At 37.9% G+C, this 24,768-nt stretch overlaps 1 protein-coding gene and 1 long non-coding RNA gene across 2 annotated transcripts in view; one reads left to right on the forward strand and one right to left on the reverse strand.

Moving 5' to 3' along the window:
- Positions 1-24,768, forward strand: part of LOC114467636 (ERC protein 2-like) — a 172,339-nt gene that overhangs the window by 49,495 nt on the left and 98,076 nt on the right. The window contains exons 8-12 of the mRNA XM_028454087.1: positions 5,213-5,350; positions 13,448-13,636; positions 20,543-20,584; positions 21,856-22,055; positions 22,353-22,358. Coding sequence (XP_028309888.1) covers positions 5,213-5,350; positions 13,448-13,636; positions 20,543-20,584; positions 21,856-22,055; positions 22,353-22,358 — 575 coding nt within the window. The remainder of the gene's footprint in view (positions 1-5,212; positions 5,351-13,447; positions 13,637-20,542; positions 20,585-21,855; positions 22,056-22,352; positions 22,359-24,768) is intronic.
- Positions 650-13,814, reverse strand: LOC114467637 (uncharacterized). Its single transcript, XR_003674533.1, has 3 exons — positions 13,744-13,814; positions 2,177-2,274; positions 650-988 (listed from the first exon to the last, which is right to left on the reverse strand). It is a non-coding gene; the product is annotated as an uncharacterized LOC114467637 (long non-coding RNA).

Genomic DNA, 24,768 nt, shown 5'->3' on the forward strand with positions numbered 1-24,768 from the left:
CCCCGAGGGGCACCAAAGCACATTGCAGGGCGAACTCCAAAAGATTTGATAATTAATGTAAAAATAATCGGGACATGTTCCTAGTTCCTTTTAGGCTATTTTTGGAACTATATTTTCATGTAATTTATTGAAACAGGATAATTTTATGCTGTAGAGGCATTTATCACACTTTTGACAATAGGATAAAAATAATTAGCCACATTGGAGGCCACATATTCTTACTATTGAAGTAATGACATAAAAGTTGCATTGGTAATTAAAAAAAAAATTAAAAAAATTCCACATTAAATTCCACTCATAGTTTTGAATTTGTAGATTAAACCTTAGGGAACCAATGTTCAAGACACATTTATAGGTTTAGGAGAACCCGCTGTTCCACAAATGTAAAAGCATATGTAAAATTTAAATTATGGAGAGTGTACTTGATGATATGAAGTGGGGTACACATGATTTGAAAAAAAATACAAAGGGGGTACACGGGACAAAAAAAGATTGGGAACCACTGTTGTAGAGTAATCAACGCAGACGTGTTCAGATCAGTGTTTTATTTTTCATGTCAAGGAAATTTATGAAGTCGTGCATTGGTGTTAAATGATTTAATGATATAATTTTAGATTGGCTTCGAGAGAAAGTCATCAGGTATGTCTGTTGTGTAGAGAAGATAAACATGAGCAAGTTAGAACATTGTTAATGTAAACTAGTCTTTGTACAGCACTCAAACTTTTTAATGATGTATAACCACACGGAGGCGCCAGTTTACATAGTATAACTCCTTCCACAGCCTGCCAGTTCTGCCCCATGTTGTTGCACTTCAAAAGCTAAGGATGAGGTGGTGAGAGGTAAAGGAGGTCCAGAGGTTAAATGAAGTGCAGGCACACCCTCTCCACATCGAAAAGGTCACAGCTTTTCCTCTCCTGTCTTCACGTTCACACCATGTCTCCATTTGAAGGCGAAGAGTTGAAGAGTGCTTAGGAGGCCCGTTTCAATCCTGGAAACAGCAGTGTTTGAGGGTGGGAAGATGGAAGCAAGATGCAAGTGTAAATGGCAGTGTTCTTTAAACACACACACACAAAGACACACACACACATTTCTAGGTTTAATAAGTACATGCTTTCCTTGGATCGCAGTATGTGATTGTTAAGTACTTGATGTAGGAGTGTGATAGGTTTCGTCTTTCATACAGTTTCTGTTGAACTAGGGTTCACTAACAAAACACACAAGAATGATGTTGAATTTGCAGTTAATGTCCGTATGGGTGTGCGTGTGCAGGTGCGTGTTTGTGTGTAAGTGCTTGCATACACAGTTCAGAGCCAAGATCTTTCTAGTTTTACAACTGTTTTTGTTATATTTTAGGATGTGGAGACAAGCAAGTTGCTGTGCAGAAATGGTTGTGTTTGGTATTTCTGTTGGTTCAACAAAGGCTTAAAAATACAGATGATGGTATTTTTATGGTGGTCACACTCCGAACTGGCCTCCGTTGTCTTTGGAAGAAATCATACTTCTGGCGCCTACCAAGTTGTAGATTTTAGCTTTGGACAGGAGACAGACCAGATTTGTGGTTCTTTTCCGGAAGAAGTCACTTTTAGGTCACCATTTTTTCTAATACTCCACTCGAATGACATCAGAGCTCAGCAATTTCTAATTCTAACCATAATATACTCAACAATGCAAGAAGCCGTCTGTGGGTTTGCAAGTCCCCTGTGGAAAGACTGAAGATAATTCCCTGTCAACTGACAGCTTTTGGCTCACACATTAGGGTCACAACCCACTTTAAACATGGGTCAATCATTATAGAAAAACTTTAAAAAGTCTTTGCTGATGAGTGCCAACTGTGAACCTGAACAAGAAAAAAGTCTCAAGATACATAAATAAATGCATTAAGTCAGTACTTGTAGTTTTACATAAAATGTGAATTAAGTCAGGGTGTTGCATTTGTTCTTGTTTAAAGCTGCATTGTGTACCTAGAATTGTCAATAGGACAAACAATGTCAAGGTCGGTAAAAGGTATCTGTACATCAACACCCTCCCTTTAAACAGGGACCCTGGTCCCGTCCTATCAACGCTTTGTGATAAAGTTATCAGAATCAGAACAGTGTGGTTGTAAACGGTGGGGAGCTTTGTGTGTGGGAGACGACTGAGACAGACGTCTTGATTTCTCCAGAGAATACACACTCACTTGTACAGACAAACCACAGGACCGTCAGCGCATGGCCTTTTGGGGCCATGAAGGCCAAAGAAGCTGTCTGTCGTAGGTGGTCTACTGTGGTGGGAAGCCTGTAAGGGGGAGAGTGGGATGACAAATGCTTTGCAGTTTAGCGATAAAAACGTTTATTTATGCTCATGTGTATGTGCGCGTGCCGTTGCGTGTGTATTGAAAACAGAGATGCAAGACTAAGGTCTGAGGTAGCCCCACAAAAGAAGAGATAAAGCTTTCTCATCATAAATGATGAGCTTGAAGGGAGGCTTCCATCTCTCCTGCAAAGAAGAAGCAGAGGCAAAAGTTGGCCAATAATTGGCCACCATAACATTATGTTAGTCTGATCAGATGCACTACGAGTGAAGGTGCCTAATGCACTGTTTTTACTGTGATTCATTTTCAGTGTAATAAAGAGACTGGATTTTGCTGCCTAAGTTGTGAAAGCTGCAAGTAATGAAGTGCTTAACTCTGTGACTTTGTCTCTTCACAAAAACATATTTGGTTTTGCTAAACCATATCATTGTCGATGGCTAATACAAAGTGTTTTTTTTGGCTTAATGGTGCTAGACTGTGATTAATTCTTGTCAGAACATTGAAATATACTCTATTTATTTAGACTACATGTTAAGTTGCACTCCTGCAGGTTTTAGATGTACTTTCTCCTTTATCTGATAAAGGCATCATAACCCTGCTAACTTCCCCACCCCCCTCCAACCCCTCACCTTGGTGTAGAAAAAAAAAAAAAAAAAAAAAAAAAATGATAAAGGCATCATAATGTAGAAGGAAAGCTCAATTAAACTTCTTGGGCTCTGCAGTGCCCACTAGAACAAGGAGAAAGTATGTGTGCATAGATATGTTTTTTTTTTTTGCATATTTTGACTTGCTGCTGCAATACTCAGAAGCTAAACAGATATATTACATTTGTTTGTAGTCTTTTCTTTGTTGGCAGTAATGGAGATCTGTGTTAATTTTTAATATAGTTTTATTTATCAGGGCTATTTCAGTTTTAGTCTAGTTTATGGAAGACAATTTTGTATTCATGTTTGTAAATACACACACAGGTTTGATGCCATCAATGCGTAAGACCACAATAGCTGTCTTATGTCCAAAATCACAATCAGCTTACTTCCGATTGGATCACTTAGCGGCTTGCCCCGCCCTCCATGCAATAAAAGTAGTTTTGTTTGGAGACCTTCCAAAAAAGAAACTTAGTTATCAATGGATTTCGTCACCATGCAAACATTATAGTTTTGTTTTTATTGTTGTTGTCCCTTTAAAAAAATGTAGTCGACAAAGACTATGTCAAAGAATTTTAGTCAACAAAATTACCAGTGGTGGAGATGAGCATATTATAGTGTGTGCACATTTAAAACATTGTTTCCTACATCTGCCTATAGCTACTCAACAAAAATATGCAAAAGATGAGTGAATGAAGACTGAAACTCCGCAAACGCCTCAGCTCCCAGAGTTTGTCTCTTTCTCACAGTTCCATCGAACACATTTTAATCATCATGACTAGCTGGGAGTCTTATCTGACTTTAGTAGTGTGAAGCTTTCCCATAATTCCCTGAAGGATTAAACGTCCCTGTCGGCTGCTGACCGACCCTACAGAGCCTTCAGCCTGGTTGGGTAATGACTGCCATTACCCTATCAAGATCTGCCAAAGGGTCCTCAATGCGTTTTCCCATTCCACTCCCACCACTTACCCTTCATTGCCAAAACCAAGATGGCTCCCTAAAATCTTCCCTGCTCCCCTCCAGGGAGCACAAAACACCAAAGAGTGCAGTGTAATTAAATCCATTTGTAAAATAGCTTTGGAGATTTGGACATTATCTATCAATGTACCCATGACTGGAATGCAACTGATTCTGCCCGTTGGATGGGTTTTCACCCTCTAAATAATATAATAGTAGCCTGTGATGCTTTGCTTTTTTTTCTTTCTTGTTTATGTTTATTGTTCATAAAACAATGGCTTGCCTCTTGTTTTGAACATTACCGACCCAGACTTCAGAGGGTTGCTGCTTGGGTCGAATGTGGGTTAACTTTGCTGGTTTGAGTGAATAGCAAAGAACGCCTATGATCTTAATTCACTCATTTTAAAAAGCAAAAGGTTAAACGCCCAGCAGAATGTCAAGTCGGCCTTCAGAAATAATGACAGGCCACAAGCATTCATCAAGTCACTGTACCCCCACGTCCTGTCAGCACATGTTTTGTCCTTCTGATACAAATTTGTAGACCTCTGAAGTCTCACTGTGCTCTCCCTTAGCTGCATCTGCTAGTGTTTTGTTTGGTATAGCTCAGAGCGTTTTCGTGTTTGTGTGCTCCTGTGTGTGTCCTGAGAATTTGTGTGTGTTCTGTTTTGCAGATGTTCATCAGATAGAGGCTGGTGAATCATCATGACTGACTATTAGCCTACACCAGCCCTTTAGAAACATGAGGTTAGCCACAGAAAGAGAGATGCAAAGGCAGTACCGTGTACATTAGTGGGCTGATAAAACTCCATCAAACTTGACACCGCTAGTTGGCTACTGAAAAGGATGCAGTGACCTGTGATTATAAAACTTAGATTATTCTGCCCTTTGACTTTATTGGTATAATTAAAGGATGAAAGCACTGCAGAAGTAACAGAATAAACACAAAATAAATTTTGGATACAAAGTCAGTCAACATGGCACTGGTTTCTATGCACTTATTTTGTTCCAAGATTGAATGTACTTTTTTCCACCTTGGGGATTTGCTGATTACTGTAGTGGGGGCAAGTTTTGTAACTGATGTTCTGTATGTGTGTAGAGAGTGCAGCCAAATTATAGACAAACTATTATTTCCACGAGTCACATACTTTCTGACACTGGGGCAGCCAAAGGCCTGTTTTTAATGCACTCTTTTTAATGTCACACAGATCCTGATAAACTTTTATGCTTATTCGTTGCCCATGATTTCATTCACTTTGATACCTTTTAATGTGTTTATTTTGCAACAATCGCTCTTCTTCTTTTATTCCTGTCCTCCCTACAGATTGAGAACCTGCTGGAACAGTTAAAGGATAAGGACAAACAGCTGGCTGGATTAAGAGAAAGGGTGCAGGGCCTTCAAACGGACTCCAGCAATACAGACACAGCTCTGGCTACATTGGAAGAAGCTTTATCTGAAAAGGTATGGGCAAAAGATAAATTATTAGATAATACCTAGGCAAATTTGACTCGTATTTACATTTAAAAGTTTAAAATCTCAAGAATCTGGAAATGGATTAAGGAAAAAAAACAAAGCATACATCATAATCAAAGATTGAACAGTTCTTGGTCAGATTTGTAAAAAAAAATAAATAAAAAATACACCCAAGTCAAATAAAACCACTGGAAATGTTTACTCATAGGAAGCTTGTAGTCAAATAAAGCTCCAGGTTTTACCAAACTCTGAGCTATAATCTATCAGCCTCAGACAACACTAGATCAGGTCTTGCCTGACAACAACAAGGGAGAGAGTAAAGAGGCACGGGCAGACAGGAGGTCTAAGGTGAACCCAGAGGATTAGTCCCTATCTCTAACTGTGATAAATGCAGGGAGGAAATACTCCATTTTTAAAAAAGAAGATGATAAAGATTGAAAGAGAGAGGAGTGGACAAAATGACACAGGGGGTACAGCTGATAGTGAGATTGTACAAGGATTAATGAAGGGAGAGGTCAAATGAGGGGAGAAGCAGAGTTCAATTTGAGTAACAATATAACTATATTGTAAGATATAAACAATATTTACAATGTGTTAACTGACAGTCATTGAAAAGCTCGGCCTGGCCAGCGGGGGCAGTAGGTAGCATGATAGATTATTGGCAGGTCAAGCGTTGGCATGACAGCGAAGTGTGAAAGAGTATAGAACAAGATTGCAGAGCATAAAATCTGTGCTGCTAAATAAAGTTGGTAAAGCCTCCATAAAGTTGTTGACAGAGTAACAGTTGGCTCATGCTGAACCACACTCTGTGTAATATTACATTTGGCATGAGAAAAACTTGGAACAAGTGCCTCAAGGAGTGTTTAAATTCAACTGGTGATTATGTTAACTGGTGACTAAGGATGTTTTCAGAAAGTCATGGTGTAATGCAAGTTTAAAATACCAAACCAAATTCTGAAGCAGTCGCCATATTCAGACCAATGAATGAAGTTAGTTTGAGACCTGAGATAGTGGTCAACTACAAAAAACACTGCAAGCAGCGATGTCTGTGGGTGGGTCTGTGACAAGCTTTCAGATAGCGTTGTGGTTGCAGTTTTGCAAACTGTCACTTAAAAAAAAACAAAAAACACTTGAGTGAACCATTAAAATTATTCATTCAGGATATCAGCTTTATCAGCTGCAGTTTGTAGAACCCTCTCTCCGCTTTGTTTTGAAACCGAAACCTTAGCTTCTCTTATCGGTGTCTTTTGTGAATGCTCTTAGCAACTTTTTTCTCCGTAAAGACTAGTGACAAATGTATGGACTTTATATTGTGTTAGTAGATAGTTTTTTGGCCTTTTGGCCCTCGATGGCTGTGCATGGTGTCGAAGCAGTGTTACACCAAGCATGGACGCAGGGAAAACACTGGTCAACCTGGTGTTGTCAAAAACAGAGTAACCCCAGTTGTATGAGTAATAGGAGTGAGATGTCACACCAGACAACCCTTCTTGCTTGGGCAAGTGAGAAAAGGTGCTTATTTTAAATGATATGTGTCGTCCTCCTCCTCCTCTTATAGGAGGTGGGAGTGTCCCTGGTGGACAGAAACGTTTCACCAGCCAATCAGGATTAGCAGATTGAGAAAAATGCTTCTGAGGGCTGCAGATGTAGTGTGTATCCCATAGTGAGACATCTCACTCATATTACTCATAGAACCAGGGTTATGTAAATAACCTAAAGTTTTTGAATGGCGCAATATTCCCTGCCCTCTCTACTTATAGTAGGCAGGGCTACCTGCGGCGGACGAATACATTTCACCAGCCCATCAGGATTGGCGTAATGAGATACGGCTTCTGAGATATGACACGGAGGCATATATTTCATTGAGACATTGAAACAAACGTTATGAAAGAGAACATACCGTATGTTTCAGGAATATGCAAACACAAATAGTTTGTTGTTGACAGTAGTTTACAGATGACTATTTACTCGTGCCTTTTATGCAGTTTAGAAACTACTCCCAGGAACAAGAAAAAATGTAATCAGAAATTTCAGTTTGAACACTTGGCATATGATTCTAGTCAATGCAACAGGCTCACACCACATGGGTGGATAAGCACATGAATTTTGGTTGTAAATGTTAAGAGTTTATTTCTTGTAACGTCAAGGAGCAGCTGGTCCTCATAAAGCCTCTCCTCGACACTTCGGAATTAGCATTCTGCCACTAGCTTAAAATGACGAATGACCAGGTCGTCTTTTGTGCGGTTTTGTTTTCTAAAAAAACCACAATGGACTTTACCTCAGAAGACCCCAAATATTTAATTATTTTTCAGCACAACGTTATATGACATGTCGTTGGCAGTCTGATGCATTGTTTTGTTAAAAAAAAGTTATTGTTCTTGTTTACACTTGGAGTCATTGGAGTTTATGTTTATAGGCTTGCAGTCATTGCTAAGGTTTGCCAGTAGAGTCTCAAACAAGGCTCACACACACATACATCTGAGGTTGTATTGTATACTGTACCAACCATGACCTTGGGGAAGTTAAATCCTACTCTGGCAATAGGCACAGTTTGCCTTGAAGAAACTGACTTGTTTTCATTGGGACTCCATCTTTCTCAGCTTTGCTGAATGTTTAGGACGGTTGCTAGAACACATTTGTTGGCCCAATAATTTAAAAATCATTAGCAAGGAACTGCAGGCTAAAAAATGGTTCCCATTTAGAACTTTGTTTGTACTGTAGGCTAAAAGATGGATGCTAGTTTACTTTCTGCTGGCTCTCAGTGCTGGTTAGAAGTTCCCATTGAGGACACATGGGAGTGTCCAGCTGCATTGTTTTCTCCTAAGAACAAGCAACGTTTTACACAATATTTTTATCAGTCGTTGCAGACATTGCATTTCATAATGCTTTTCTATTAGCCACACAAACATATTAATCAATCTATACTACTACTCCAAGTACCACATCAGTATAGCAAGATATTAGGGCATGTTTCTGCGTAGCGTGAAAAGCACAATCCACCATTAAAGCATCACCACTCCATTGCAGGGCTAATGCCAGTGTTGTGCTTGTTACCGAAAAAAAGTAACTTACCGTTACTAGTTACTTCATTCACAAAATAACTCAGTTACTATTTTACCAAAAAGTAATGCGTTACTGGAATAAGTAACTGTTGAGTTACTTAGAATTAAAGAATGTATTATTTATTTTGGGTCATTTGTGTCCATACAGCTTCATATCAGTGCTGTAATAATATAATAATCCACTGTTGATCAACTGTGAGCCTGTATTAACATTGTTTTGGCTAAAAGCCTCTGATAAATGAAATGTTATTGTATACAACCCTACAGTTTCTAATCATTTACATTGACTGTACTATACTCTGCTCAGTATTAGTCTTTACAAACACCAATTTGACTGAAACACAAAGTATTCTTTCAATACCCGTTTATTTACCTGAGACCAGCAGAAACGGAAAATGTTACAAGGAATTATGAAATAAATAAAACACAAAACAACCTGAATATTATTAAAAATCAAAGATTAAAGTAGCTTCAGCATCATAAAACCGTTGTGTTTAGCCTCAGAATGTTCCCTTACAGCTTAAGTACAAAAACTAATGAAAGCATGAAATAAATAAATAAAAGCAATCTGAAAAACATTCGGAATAAAACAGCTGCTCCAAAATTAAAACAGTATTTTTTCAGCCTTAGCACAGTAATGTAAATTAAGCTGTGTATATTCCAGGTGCACTTTCTGCTGTTGAAAATGCTTATAAAAAAAAAATGTGGGAAAACAAATTCACAGCATTTTTCTCAGCTACACAATGCTAAACATATCAGGCTAATGAGCTGCTGTTAGCAGTGACTCAGCAGCAGCGACAGGCTTCTTATTTACAACAACATACCGTGCAATAGTTTGGCTGACCTGTCCCTGGATAACGGTCACAGTCCGTTAAAATCCATACGCTGTTGTTTCGGTGCAGAGGCTTCCCTTACGTCCACCAACGCAGCGTTAGCTTAGCTTCACCGATGCATCTTTTGGAGACAAAAATAATGCGCGTATTTCCACTCTGAGAAGCTCGTTCTGCTCTTGCATTGACTCGCCATGATTGGCTCACGTGATGCAAACAGAGACACGCTGACAATGCTTCTTCTTCTTCTGTTTTACCGTGTTTGGCACGGTGTCCTGCAAAAATATGTAGCGCCACTGTAAACAGGAAGTGCACTGCAGCTAGCAAAGTAACGGACAAACACACCATATTGTAACGGTAACGTTAAAAACATATTGCGTTACACTACTAGTTACTGTCAAAAGTAACGTTGGGGCGGTAACGCATTACTTGTAACCAACACTGGCTAACGCATAGGGAGAGAAAAAACACAAACTGTCTTTGTTTAGAAATGCAGGGGAAGTTTGAATGCTTCACACACCCAAAGGACCCAGCTGGCCATGGGGATGAAGCCAGGAAACCTTCGTATGATGAGCCGTTGTTTAAACAACTGTGTGACTGCACTTGTGAGATCTACACTGCTGCACATTATAACAATTAAAACAATAGTTATCCACACTAAATAATATTTCAATATCACATTCAATTATCTCTGCCAAGTGAGTAATAATTTTATTGTATTTGTTTGTTTCTCTCTTAAAAGGATTTGCATCGAAAGTATAAAAGAGATTTTTGACAAAATATTAACCAAAGATAGACCTTACGCCAGGGGTAACCAACCTACTTCATAGCTACTGAATAATCCAAAGGGCTACCAGTTTAAAAAGCACTTCTTAAATACTGAATGTTCACAGTTTTACTTTAGACAGTAAGATAATAAGGGAGGCTAGCAGTAATCTAAAAAGACACTTTATTTCTCCTTATCTTGCAATTGTTTCATTTTCATAGAAAATGATCATAATCCTATTTTACTAGCTACTAACAAACAACTTTTAACTAATTGTATAACATTTGTGAAATGTAACAATTGTGCCATATTTTACGAAAATCTACCTTGTGTTTTTAAAAATGGAGTTTATATATGTCATATAATAAATAACATACCACTGACCATACACCAGATCTGCAACACTTGCGACACTTTGTCTCATTGTTTCAACAAAAATAAAAATTTAAAGATGGTAATTTAATACTAGATACTTTATCACCTACAGCAGTATTTAATTTTTACTTATTACTAACTACATCTGTAATCAGTATTTATCTTTGTGCCTTTCGCCATAGAAAATTCTATAACATTTTAAAGAGGATCCGAAACGATATAGTTATTGTCACTCCATGGTACAATCTTCTGTTGCACACAAAAGGGAATCTAGCATAAAAATAAGCCAAATCAAGGGTGGAAGTTGCAATAACTTGTGGTGATCATTTGTCGGGGTTTTGAAAAAAAATATTTCCTCCGCTGTCAAACCACTCTGCATTAAACATTTAAAACACAATGTGTCTTCTACAGTGCTAAGTGACAGCTGCTCCTTTAAAAGCAGCAATGTACGATGCATGAATGCTTGAGTGCTTTTTGTCTCTGCCTGTGTGTTTACCTCTTGGTTACTTGGCCACTATTGTAACCTTTTATTAGGTACATCTATGATTAAAGGAACTCTGATTTAAATCTCTTTGATCACAAATGTTTTTTCTTCTCTCAGTCATCATTTCAATAAGAGAGTAGATGCTGGCCAATATGCAAGTAATTGTGTTTCCCTGACATATGGACTGACCCACTTCAATGATGTTTTCACTTAAATGATCTTTTATCACCTAAATTTGTTTTTGTTTGCCGATAGTCTTTGAAAATAATCGCATAATGGCACAATAAACTGTAAATCCCCTTTCTGTGTTGGCCCATCTGTTTACCCAAAAACCACTTCTGATTCAGCCTACATATAATTCAGCCGTGATGACGAGAATTTTGGCAAGCATTTCAGACTTTGTGGTCAACACAGGGTGTGTGTAATGTGTTTACAAGAATGAGTGTGTGTTGCTAATCACAAACTTTGTCACAAACCTGCTTTTGGAGCCAGTCGCCAGCCACAGCGATGTGGTTCTAATTACCAGTCCGGGGCATTGCACCCACGCCAAACCTTGGTATTTGTGTGTAAGTGTGTTTTTGTGTGGTGGTGATTTCATGAGGTTGAGTTAATCTGTGCTCAGGTTTTATTATCTTATCCTGACCTCTTATTTATTTCCCTGAAACATCCTAAATATTTAATGGTGTGGGAATTCATCAGGAATCTGATAGCTTAGTGGGCTCTTTCACCTCTTTTTTCTTGCCCTCTTTATCAAAACTGACTATAACTGTGCCAGTTCTGGTTAGTGAGCATTCTTCTTAAATTACCTACAGGTTTAAAACGACCAATAATGCTGTGATACCACTTCATAAAGCTTTATTGCTAAGCCACACTCTTGGCCCAAAAAAACAACATTTTTTAACTAATAAACACAGACATTCTAATATTCATACACCTACCCCACACACTAAGCCACCCACATAGAGCTGCTTGTGTCAAAGTAAGCCTAAAAAAATGGGCCTTGACAAATATGGCACTTGATGAATTTTTAAAAGTCTTTACTTGTTACTTGCAGGGATTGTACAGTTGTTACTGGTGTACTGTAGACTACAGAAGACTCAAGCTTCATTTAGGTAATCTTTGTCTGTTAATAACTAAGAACTGTCCTAATCAAACAAAGAATGCTCAAATCTATGAGGTAAGAGGCAGTGATGGCCTATACACCCCAACTATTTGCCCGTCAAAGTATGGTAAAACCCCCCAATCCTTAAGAATGGGCTAACTACAGGATATTAGCTTCAAATACAGTGTAAACAATGGATAATTGTATAAAAAAATGTATTCAAGTACAATTATGAAGCTTTTTACCTTTGAAAACATATTAACTTCCCATTTCTATTGTTTTTCAAACTTGCTTTGTCCTTTCTCGGATTGAATGGGTCTGCTGGGCCAACCCATAGACTAAAAGAAACATTCAATCCAAAGATACATCTTATACCATGGAAGATTCCATAAAATTTTGGAGTGGGATTTGAATAAACATACTGATTGTGCATCAGTTTGAAAAAATTATCTTCATAAAATACACAACTGAGTTCAATCTGGATTGGATCAGGATTGCCATGGTACAATAATCAGGATCAATGATTCAGAAAACTGCCAATATCTGGCAAAGAAGACATGGCAGAGTGTTTGGCGCTTTCTGAGTGCTCTCGTATTGGCAAGTAGAAGACAACCAGCTAAAATAGAGACCATGCAAACTCTTCACTAAACAGTGCCAGATTCATCCAGAAAATCAAACCAAGGGTTTTCTTGCTGGTCGGCGGGAGTCTTAACCACCAGGCTGCCACCAAAAATAAACATATAAATACATGAAAACAAATATATTATTATTTTAGTGACTACCATAAAATGTACATGTTGGTGACATGTTGGTCATACCCAGTTAAAGTCAAATAAATGTATCTGTATTTATCTGACTGCAATTTTTGGGACTTTTTCTTTGTAAAAATATTGTACCGTTAGCATGAGACCATTATTCTATTGTTGCAGTGTTTTTCAACCTTGGGGTTGTGACCCCATGTGGGCTCATGAGAAATTTAAATGGGGTCACCTAAAATGTCTCAAATGATTAAAAAAAAATACTGATTGAAAGTAAATGTTTAATTAATGTATTTTTTTCAAATTAAAACACCATAAACAATCTTAAACAACTGTATTTTATACTTTTACTTTCTCAAAAAAAAAAATGTAATTCAAATAAAATTCAGTATAAAAATATCTGAACTGGTGTAACTTGTCATTTTGTTCACTTATCCTGGCTACTCTGTATTTGTAACTCATCAGTAACATGATCAAAAACAAATTAGAAAAAACGTGTCTCTGGGGTTGCCAAAAGTTTTTGATATCAAAATGGGGTCTCGACCCAAAAAAGATCGGGAACCACTAATTATTGTATCGTATCGTAAAGTGAAGGTATCATCACAAGCAACACTCTCCCCAGGACACTAATCAGGATGAACGTTTATAGCAAATATTAAAGTAAATACATTTTGACAATCTACTCTAACACTGTGTTTCTCCCTTTTGCAGGAGCGAGTGATTGAAAACCTGCGTGAGCAGAAGGACAGAGAGGACACAGCTCGGTCGGAGGAGCTGGAGCAGATGAGGAAGGAAAACCAGGAGTTAAAGGACAAACTGGCATCCCTGCAGCCCCAGAAAGTGTCACAGATCCAGGCCAGTAACCAAAGTCCACCCCAGAACCTGCGACCTGATGGAGAGGTCAGTGTGGATCTTTTTGTTTGAAATTATAAATTGGTCTCAACTACTCAGACCACATACAGTATTAAAGCCTGACATCTCCAGAAACAGTGTTTACCCCCTCTTACCTCCACCTGAGCATCCACAAATTGATAGGAAACTCCCTTGCTGCGTGCCTGCCAGCACTCTGTCCCACAAGATAAAGGCAAGAATAAGGAAAGAGTGATTTATGGAAGTTGAAGATCCTTCTATCCCGCTTGGGTGCCAATTTAGATGCCGAGCTTCCTTTTTTTCCCTTCTCCTTTTTTTCTCCCGGGCTTATAAGCCAGGACAGAGTCTTGCCCTGTCAGATTTAACGAGCATGTTTTCCTTTGTACGATCAAAAGCATATTCACATCTCATTCCTGCAAAATAATATCTTGTTGAATTTTGATGCGGGACCACATCAAAGTGAGATGAGCTCAATGATTCTTTGTAGCAAACAGGTTCACACTCTGCCTGAAGTGTTGGCATAATAGGATTATTTTTACATAGGCAGAAATCAGTCTTGTTATGTAAACTTCTTCAAAAGGAAGCTGTTTGTGTTTTTCTATCCTTTTGTATGCATTTAATGTGCCTTGACTTGCAAGGTGGCACAAAACCAAGAATTTAATAAGTTTGTGCTTGTGTTAAAATGAGTCAATGTAATTAAAATGCTCGTGTGCGATTGCACAGGATATAATGTGAAGGTAGAAATAGGTCAAATGACAAACCCATTGCCCCCATGTGGAACACAGAGGTCGATACTGGTCAGGCTGTTGTTTTTCACCAAGCCTGTACATGTGAGTTGAGCCAAAAAGAGAAAAATCTCCCAGTGTTAGTCCAGGGTGAACCTACTTTGCACCTTATGTCAGCTAGCTTAGCTCCAGTAGACCACTGCAACTCCACACAGAGCAGGAAGACAAATTAATGATTAAGTGGAAAACTGTAATCTGTTTAGGCTGTAGCTCGGTGGAGCAGAGGTTACTGACAAGTCTGATGTTTTTAAGTTAAATCCCATCTAGGCCAATGTTTTTTAGCAGGAGTTTGCAGAACCATCCCTATAGTGTAAGGTAAGGCAAATGTATTTGTGTAGCACATTTCATACACAAGGCAACTCAATGTGCTTTACATGATCAAAAAGTGCAACAGAAAACAGCTTCAAATCAATAAGAGCATCAACAAACACATTATATCAACAACATGACCAAAAATCTCCCTCTCAATCATATGCAGTAGAGAAAAAAGTGCCTTTAACTGTGATTTGTTCACATTGGATGCTGACTTTAGTTCTGCTGACAGTTTGTTCCACTGTGAGCTCTGGGCTCCACTATCTGACCTGTGTCCATAGATCTGAGAGACCTGCTGGGTTCATACCTGACTAACATCTCACTGATGTATTCTGGACCAAACCCATTCACAGAGTTATATACCAGCAGCAGAACTTTAAAGTCTATTCTGAGGCTTACTGGGAGCCAGTGTAAAGACTTTAAAACTGGAGTAATGTGCTCTGACCTCTTTGTTCTGGTTAAGACCCGAGCTGCAGCGTTCTGAACCAGCTGTAGCTGTTTGATGCTCTTGGGGCATTCCTGTCAGAAGACCATTACAATAGTCCAGTCTACTGGAGATAAAAACATGGACCAGTTTCTCCTGATCTTTCTGAGTCATTAAACCTTTCACTCTGGAGATGTTCTTTAGGTGGTAGAAGGCTGTTTTTGTTATAGATTTGATCTGACAGCTGAATGTCAGATCTGAGTCAATCAGAACACCAAGGTTTTTGACTTGGTCTTTAGCTTTTAAAGATCAAGACTCAAGATAATTGCTGACAGCAGTCCTCTTTTCCTTGTTACCAAAGACAATCACCTCCATCTTGTCATGGTTTAGTTGAAGGAAGTTTTCACTCATCCAGAAGTTTACTTTTTCTAAGCAGTCACACAACACCTCAATGGGACCATAGTCATCTGGGCTCAGTGATAGATATAGTTGTGTGTCATCTGCGTAGTTTTGATAATCAACCTGACAGTTGTGTAATATTTGTCCTAAAGGAAGCATATAAAGGCTAAACATAAGGGGTCCAAGAACAGAGCCCTGAGGAACCCCACAGGACATTGTAATCTGTCAGATTCAAAGTTTACAATGCTTACAAAATAACTTTGCTCCTCCAAGTATGACTGTACTTGAATCTTCCAGGGTACTTTATTTATTCTCATGTTTGGTTAATACGCTGGGATAGGATCCATTGCCACATGTATGGGAAAAGAGGAATGGAGGAATTCAATATAAACTTTATACATTAATTAATCTTAAAGAAATGTATTAGCATCACATCAGTCTATATATGCACCACATATCCTACCAACTTAAACCTACCTACACACTTCCTTACATCTAACACGACACATGGGCATTTTGTATTGAAAGAATGATTGAAGGAACTGATAGATTGTGTTTTCCTGTTCCCCAAAATGCAATCATAGTAATGTAAATATTCTGTAATAACACAATGACCAGTCCATAAACCAGAAAAAAGGACCTTTTGTTGTAATGAGAAATGCAATAAAAACATTGTCTTCAGTCTATAATTAGTGAGGATGCATAGCAGCCTCACTAGTGTTATTATCTTATATATTAGTGGTTCTCAAACTTTTATGTTGCGCCCCCGTTTGAAGAATGAAAATGCTTTCATGTAACAGAAGAAAGCATTTTGGGACCAAAAAGTCATTGCCACCTTCTTGCTGTGATTTGGTTTCTTTGAAAAGCTAACATTAGTCAAAAAAAAAAAACACAGATTCAAACTCTCAAAAATAAAAAATAAAAAACGTATGTTTTCAAAAGGAATAGTATGCATTTACACATGACACTATGAGCGTATTTGTTCTTCATGCACAGGTAGGGTTTAATCTTGGCATCAGGCCGCGCTCACACAGTGGCCTACTCATTGTATCTACAAATATTTGTATTAATGACTGAGTCCCTCTGTAAGCCGAGCTTTTTATCTTGACCTCAGAGCTCTGTTGACTTCACTACATCCTCATCCTCTTCCCATAAAACAGTACTTGTTGATTCCAAGCTTAATAAAGGACTTCTGAAACTAAACACTCGCTCTTCAAAGAGAGAAACTGTAAAAATTAAGGAAAACACTGAGGGAAGGCACTGACCTTTAGAGAGAGGGTTGCCTTAAATCAAAAAGACAGCACACCTTAAAATGCTGTTGAGTCTCTTTGTAAGATATTTTGGAAATTTCCCACTAGGCAAATGCAATTTAGCTGACTTTTATATATCTGTGTGTTCATTCACTTAGTTTTCTATTTTATGTTTTATCAGACTATTCAAACAACTGACAGCATGCTACAGAAATGTATATCTAAGAACAAGTTTTACCTCATTTAGAATCTGTCAAAGCAGTTTTTAAAAAAGTACCTATTCGGCCTCTGACTTAGTATTGAATTTCTTAGCGCAGAACCTGCGGCAACATATGTTTAACTTTTTTTTGTAATATCTACACTCATGACATTTGAAGGAATGACAATAATAGTTGGAGTGTATATGAAATTGGATCCGAACCGACTCTTCCCCTCCTGTCAACATATGCTAAATTTCTGTTGGACCTGCTGTCCCTTCAGGCTCTCTTTTCTATGTGTGACTCTTTTGTTGTGAAAGAACATAACACACTCAAATTCACTTATTTCTCATAAATCTCCTTCTAGCTAAGTTTATACTAAAAGTTATTTTTTGTATGGAGAGGAATAATGTATTTTTTTATTGTTCTTATAAAGCACTGTTCTCACTTTAGCAGCTGCATTGTTAACTATCAATGAATGCACAATAACATTATTTATTAGCCTTTATAAGGCATTACTATCCATTGCCCAAGTATTAATATGTTGATAAACACTTCATTGATGTCGTTAAGCAATTGAATCATTTAATGAGTCCATATTAAGTTGTTTATTAACATATAAACACAGTTTAAATTGCATGAATAATTGTATTTATGTAGTTTTTATTAACACTTATATAGCCTTAATAATATTAATAAGCAGTTAACAAGGCCTTATTAGGAAGTTTATTCCAAGCAACTTCAGTGTGTTAATAACAATACATATATTGATGATATATACTAGTTAATGTCATTAAGAGGCTTATTCACTTTTATTTACTGTCTACTAAGGCTTATTAAAAGCACCTTAATATACAGTGTTACCCAAAGCAGTATCTAGCATGTATGAATAGTATGAATTTGCTTAAATCATGTTGTATAATCATGTATAGTCTTCATATACTATACTATACTATACTATACTATACTATACTATACTATACTATACTATACTATAATAATGTGTTTCAGTCAGATTCTATTAAAGGGTGGCATATTCATATAAGATCAAGCTGAATTCCTACCTGAACAAATGGCCATTTCAGTGTCCTGACATGAACTCCATTGAACACCTTTGGGGCAGATTGAACAGAGTTATGTGAAAGATCATCAACATCAAAAGGAGACTTTCCTACAGTCAGACAGGAATTCCATTATACAATTTGTAAACTCATCAGAATGGTGCCTTAAGGGATACGCATCAAAAAGGACATGTCTACGGAGTAATCAATCTAAGGTCTAAAAACGTAAAAGACTTTAATGATTTATTTGAAGCGCTAATTTATGTAAATGTAACTACTCTGAGACATCTACTCACTGTTCTTACATGTGTTCACATTGGGGTCTATACTCCCATGCGCATACCTCAAAAAAGCCGCGCAGTGGCGCTGTTTTTGGCTGCGCGCTATTCTCCCCCTCTACTTAAGACGTACGTTGCGTGCCTTCATCCCAGTTACGCACTCTGGGTGGAGCGGCCCTGAAATGTGGGCTTTACGCGTATTCTCCCGTCTGCTTAAGTTACTTTCCTCTTACGTGCTTCTAACCCTGGAATAAGTGCTGTGCCCCGGTAAGGTGAAACTAATTTAACACTGTGTAAAACGTAAAGCCACAGTTTGATCACACTACAAGAGTAAATATCAAGTGAAACATAAATGGCAGATGCGCGCTGATCATTTCTGAATACAGGAATGTAAGGAGTTAATAAAATTAGGCTTTCCACACAAACAAACGTGAATCTGGTGTTAATATGAAGGGAAAAATAGTTTTACTGTGGCTCAGATAGAAACATTTGTCCAATCTTCACACTGCAATAATCTGCTCATTAATCTGATCAATTCAACCTATTATATTTTTATCAACAAGGGCGTTTCATATTAAAAGTACACTTTATCATTTTTACGGATTTCAATGACAATTACAAGCTTTGGGAAAACTCCATGTTCCGTGATTTCTAGACAGCCCAAAAATATCATCATGGCTCAGTCCGCCTCCTTTGCTTCAGACCACCTTCATTTATATTGACTGTGCGCTTTTGGTTGATTTAAGCACGGTGGGCGTGTCAGGAGACTGGACAGGAGAATACGCGTAGGAGAGAAGCATGTAACTGCAGGCGCGTAAAAAAGCGCTTAAGTACAGACGAGAGAATAGGGCCCATTGAGAATGCACAGTATAGTGTATTTTATTCTTATTGTTGATTATAGTACTCTTTTTATTATTTTCACACAGCAAGTGGGTTTCTTCTTCTTGATATACACATCTTTACTAAAATCACAAAAAAAAACAAAGCACTTATTGTTTATTATGCCTATGCATTTAAACTTTGTTCAAAAGACAGACTCATGCACAGACCAGTACAGATCTGACAATGCTCAATACATTAAACTAAAGCATTAACGTGTGGTTTCAAGTTATTAAAGGGATCCTCCATTGTTTTTTACAAATGTGGCCTAAAACCTGTGAAATGTCCTCATTAGAAGAGAAGAAGAGCAAAAGATCCGAACTTAAACCGTTAAACCATACCGTCATTGCTGACAAGAACACCGGTTCTTTGCAACAGACAGACTCAACTTGGGTCCTCATTAATGAGCAGCAGTTGATCCTGGTTGCTTGTATTGACATGCACGGAGCTCTTCTTCTCTTCTTCATGCCATCTACAAAACAGCATATGAAGTTGTTGTTTTGACTGAAAAAGCTGCTAAATGATCCTGAACGCTTCACCTCCTATAGAACTCAATGGGCTGAAAGAGGCGATTTGCGTCATCAATGACATCATTTCAACATGGCGGCGCTCAGACTCTCAAATGGTAAACTGGTCCCATTTTTAGGAGTTAATAAAAAGAATATGGTGCAAAATAATGTTTTGTTCGGCATCTAATAAGGACATTTCAAAGGTTTTAGGCATGTAATACTTAGGCCTAGTCTAGGTCTCTCAATTTAAGTCAATGATATGTCTTCAAAAGTGACTGAAACACGACTTAGTGCATAAGCATGAGCACGTGATGATGTTTAAACAAGCTGCCACTGCTGCCTCAACAAGTTAAACACTTTTTACAAACACAGAGACGAGGTAAGACCTTAAGAAGTGAAGGGAATGATAATTCTAGTCTTTGAACTTCCTCCAGGATATTTTTTTTTAAGAATAATTAAATTCATCCTGTGGCTCTCTGTGTTTAGTTCAGGGTTTACCTGAGTAATAAAAGAAAAAAAAATGGAGATGTTTGGTGGTCTCATAAAATCACAGCCAAAGTCTGAGTCAGTAATTTTATAATGATAATGACTGAACTCCAGACTCCCCATCAATGGTCCCCTGGGGAGTCAGGCACAGAGAGGCATTCACTCATGGAGCCTGAGGGGGGGCGTTAGAATGAGATGAGGGTGAGGATTGGTTCTTACTAGTGGAGTGTAGCCTCATTTTTAGAGCGACTGCATGATTTTGCATTTTACCACATATCTCATTGTCAGTGTATTTAATGACTGAGCAGATGTTTTTTAATGAACTGCTTTCCCTATCTGTGCTTTTTTTTAATTAGGTGCAAGCCAAAACCGAAGGTCCATCAGCAGTTAGCCCTACAGTAGGTTCATTTTCTTGTTTTTCTTTAAAAAAATTAAAACAAATTCCCAACATATTCCATTCAGAAAGTTTCTTAAGAGTGCTTAAGTCCATGTTTTTCAACCACTGTGTCATGGCACAGTGAGTGTACAGAGATCATAATGTCTCCAAATTTAGGTTGGTGTGTAATTATTACTGCAATTATTTTTGCTATGGAATGCTGTTAGTCCTTTCATCATTCGTGGGCAGAGTAATTTGATATCCCTTCATGTCAGCAGGTAGCAGTAGGTAAAGTAATAAGGCTGCGAGAGGATTCGGCACCAATTAAAAACCTAAAAAACATCATTCAAACACCAATTACATGTTATTTGTATAATATGAGATATAAAGAGTATCATATTGATGTAAGTCCTGAACAAAAATAAATCTGTTCATCATGCAAGGGCTAAACCTTAGCACACTGTGGTTTAAAGGGGCGGTGTTGTGAAAAAAGTCATGTTATAATGGCTTTGCTATGGTGACATTCCTTTAGCCTCATTCAGAGGGCGAAAGTTGGAAAAGTTCAGTTTCCTCCCTCCCTTGCTATTCCACATTTTATAAAAAGTGAGCTCCAAACGGGCAAGTTGGATTTGTCTCGCGTTATGACATCACAACACAGCAACTCCTCCTCCTGACAATCCTGGCTCCTCCTACCCTATAAGAGTATGAGCGTCGTCCTCTCAAACTTCCTCACAGGTAAAACAAACATTGCAAAGGCAGATTGATATTACAGTTAATATATTTACATTCAGTACATAGATAATCCAGTTTATAAACTGAAGAGCGCTCACAATCAGTTGCCGTCATACCACCTTGACTCAGTGCGGTGCAGCCAGCGTTAGGCCAAAACAATAGGCTATCGTCTTAAATTGACTAATTATGTGGTCAGTAGAGGTGAGGAGGAGAAGAAAAACTGTTAATGGATTACTGCTGCTGCTGCTGCTGCTGTGTAAAACACACACGCTGAAGCATCATGCGCTTCAGCGTGTGTGTTTACACCTACTCATATATATGCATGAAGGGCCAAAAACAGCCTGTTTTTAGGGGGGCTCTGAAAGTGACTTTTCAGAGGGCTAAAACTCCAGAAAACAGGCAAGTTTGGGAAAATAAACCTCAAATACTATGTTTGTTGGGGTCCTTAGAACAATTGGAGATGGGTGAAAAATAGCATAATACTTGACCTTTAAGTAATAAAAGTGTAAATATATGTTTATCTTCCTCTTTTTCTGATATCCTTATTTTCACCACTCATAGGCAAAGACCCAGATTACAGGAGAAGCAGTAAAGACGTGTCCGGACATTACAAATCGTCTGAGGCTTCTTGAACAGGAAGTGGCCCGCTACAGAGGAGAATCCAGAAAGTCACAGGCTGAGGTGGACAGGCTGATGGGAGCTTTGAAGGATGCTGAGGTGGACAAATCATGCACGGAAAAGAAAATAACAGATCTTGAGAGGTGAGGAACAAAAACAGTTTTGGAATGTCCGTAAAATGCCATATGGGTGTCCTCAGAGAGTTGAGCACTGTAACGTCACCAGATTTTAGTGAGACCTCAATTTATTCTCAAGTGCTTTATTTATATAGATGTAATCCATGTGGTATAAACTGTCTGGATTGTCTCCTAATTGCACTTAAAGCCAATTGAATGTTGCCATTCTTTTGCCTAATGTAACCATTGTCAAGTATTACCTGCTGGTGTATTATGAATGGTAAGCCTAATGGTTTTGTCATTTGTTTTCTTCTGTTTGCACAGACCTGGGTAAGTAAAATCTTGGTGTTAACCATGCAATCATGTGATCACACACACTGTCCAATGAAACAGTAAATGCACCATCGTTTATCCACAACAACTCCTGAACAAACATTCCCGTCACACCAATAACACAATGAGAGGCTTTATGAGTTCCCAGAACAGAGGTTTTGTTCCCGTCTTTACATTACAGTCAGTATGTTTGTGTGTGCAGAAATGTGTGTTTCAGAGTTTGTCAGACACACAGCCTGCTTCATGCCAGCAGGAGGTTGGGGAATTAGCTCAGACACTGGCTGTTTATACTATTCTGTTTATTACCTCTGGTGCGTTTCAATTTTCATCTGATTTATGAATTGGCAGAGTGCGAGTGTGTGTGATTAGTCGTTTTGTTCTCAGGCACTTTCTGTTTTCAAGAGCTTGTGTGTGAAGTTTTGGTTTGTTTTTTCTCTGTCCTTTTAGCTTGTGCTAAATCCAACACTGTTTTCAGTTTAGTCCATTACCCATTTTTACAGATCATGCTAAGTTGAACCATCAGCAATTTTGACTTTGTGTGTGTATGCCTCCATTTTTAAGACCAATCGTTGGTTTTGCTTCCTTGGCACATCCATCTTCATCATCCCATTGTCTCATCAGTGTCAACTGGTCACTTCTATCAGCTTGACCCCTCTTTAGTGGCAAACAGGCACAGGTCAAATGTCAAAGGCAACCCAACCACAGTTTGTGAACGATGATTCCTAGTAGTCTTACATTGTTTTTTGACAACATGAAAATAATGTTTTTGTAGAATGTTATTCAGAAAAAAAGTAATTTATAAAACTAATGTTGAGTTATTTATGTTATTTTGTTTCAAAATATTAACCAACCAACAATATTTTAATATTTTGCATTTATGGAACATGTTTGCAGTCAACTTTTTTTCTTCTCATCATCCCAAGAGACATAAAACAAAATAAACCACCCAATAAGTGACAAGTGGAATGCTGTTTAATGTTCCTCCTCAAATTTAGTATTAAAAGTCGAGTATTACTACACATATAGTTCAGTAATGTGTGAGTTGTATAGTCCATGTGCAGTAAGTGAGTACACAGTCTTTTCAGCAATCATTTAATCCTATCTGAAACAGGGAATATTACTTACGGAACAAAACTTAGACATATGTTTGTCAGTGTACAGTTAAAAAAAAGTTTAATATATTAATAAATATACATTGATATATGTATACATTTTCCAAGAAATTTGTGTATTTTTTTCTCGTGACAAATTCTTCATAGAACTAAACTATAAAAGTTCTCATATTTTTGCATAATTTTCCATGATGTCATGGGAGAAGCAGCATTCGTGCAAGGATTGTTCTTCAATGATGACGCATGTGAGAAAGTGTGCGTGCACTGGGAACTGATATCTTTTCAATGAAAGTGTTTCTGTTAGAGCTCAGTCACACTGTGAATAGAGAAGAACAGATGAGGAAATCAGGCCTCCTATCACCCATCTGGCAATGCAGCGTAGAGTTTAGGATGTATGGAACTAGCAGGTGATCATCATAAACACTCATTTACGGCTTTTTGTAGCACTTTCCAGCGAGTCAATAATGTGGATAAATAGATGTAAATCTATAGGTGTTCTGTTTACTGTTGGTGGTGAATGTTGTTAGGCAAAGCTGCTTAAGTCATCACTACTCTAACACTAAAAAAGCTTTGTGGAAAGCATGTGGATCAACGCGCAACATTAATATCTGGATTTATTCGCATCAGCTTAAAACTATTGGCTACTCCGCATGTGCACACAGTACTGAAGCATAAAAAAGAAATGAGGAAGTTTTTGTAATAACTGTTTGGATTACTTTAGACAGAACTCTGGAAGCACTTGTGTAACTCTAACAATGTGAGGTATATTTTGACATTTCAGGCAGACGTAAAATGCAATGACTTACTTACAATGACATACGTTTACATGGTTACCTGCTCTATGAATATTTGTGAATAATGAGTGGAATTGTTTTGTATGGCCCCCCCTTTTTAAAGCCTTTACTGTTTTATATTTTCAATTTTTACCTATCATAACAAGACTGGGGAAGCTAAACTTTAAATCAGCCTTCCAGTATGACCGTAGCAGTGCTACTGTCAAGATAAGCACGTGTGTGCTTGTGTGTGCGCGTGTGTGTGTGCATATATCTTTAAAGCATTTAGACTGAGTTTTAAAAATGTTTTCTTTACATTCTTACATTTTTCTTCTTCTGTGATCATGACCAAACTCTGCTGGAAGCAAACCAGCGCTCACCTCTGTGTATAACATATAACTGAAATGTGTTAGTAAACAGGTAGTTTATATAGTAGCACATTTTAAACAGTCCGTGAACAGTAATCATCCGGTTTTGCTCAAGAGTTATAAGCAGACTTGCACCTGCATCAGATGAAACATA

The sequence above is a fragment of the Gouania willdenowi genome, chromosome 7, assembly GCF_900634775.1.
Source record: "Gouania willdenowi chromosome 7, fGouWil2.1, whole genome shotgun sequence".
Classification (NCBI taxonomy): domain Eukaryota; kingdom Metazoa; phylum Chordata; class Actinopteri; order Blenniiformes; family Gobiesocidae; genus Gouania; species Gouania willdenowi.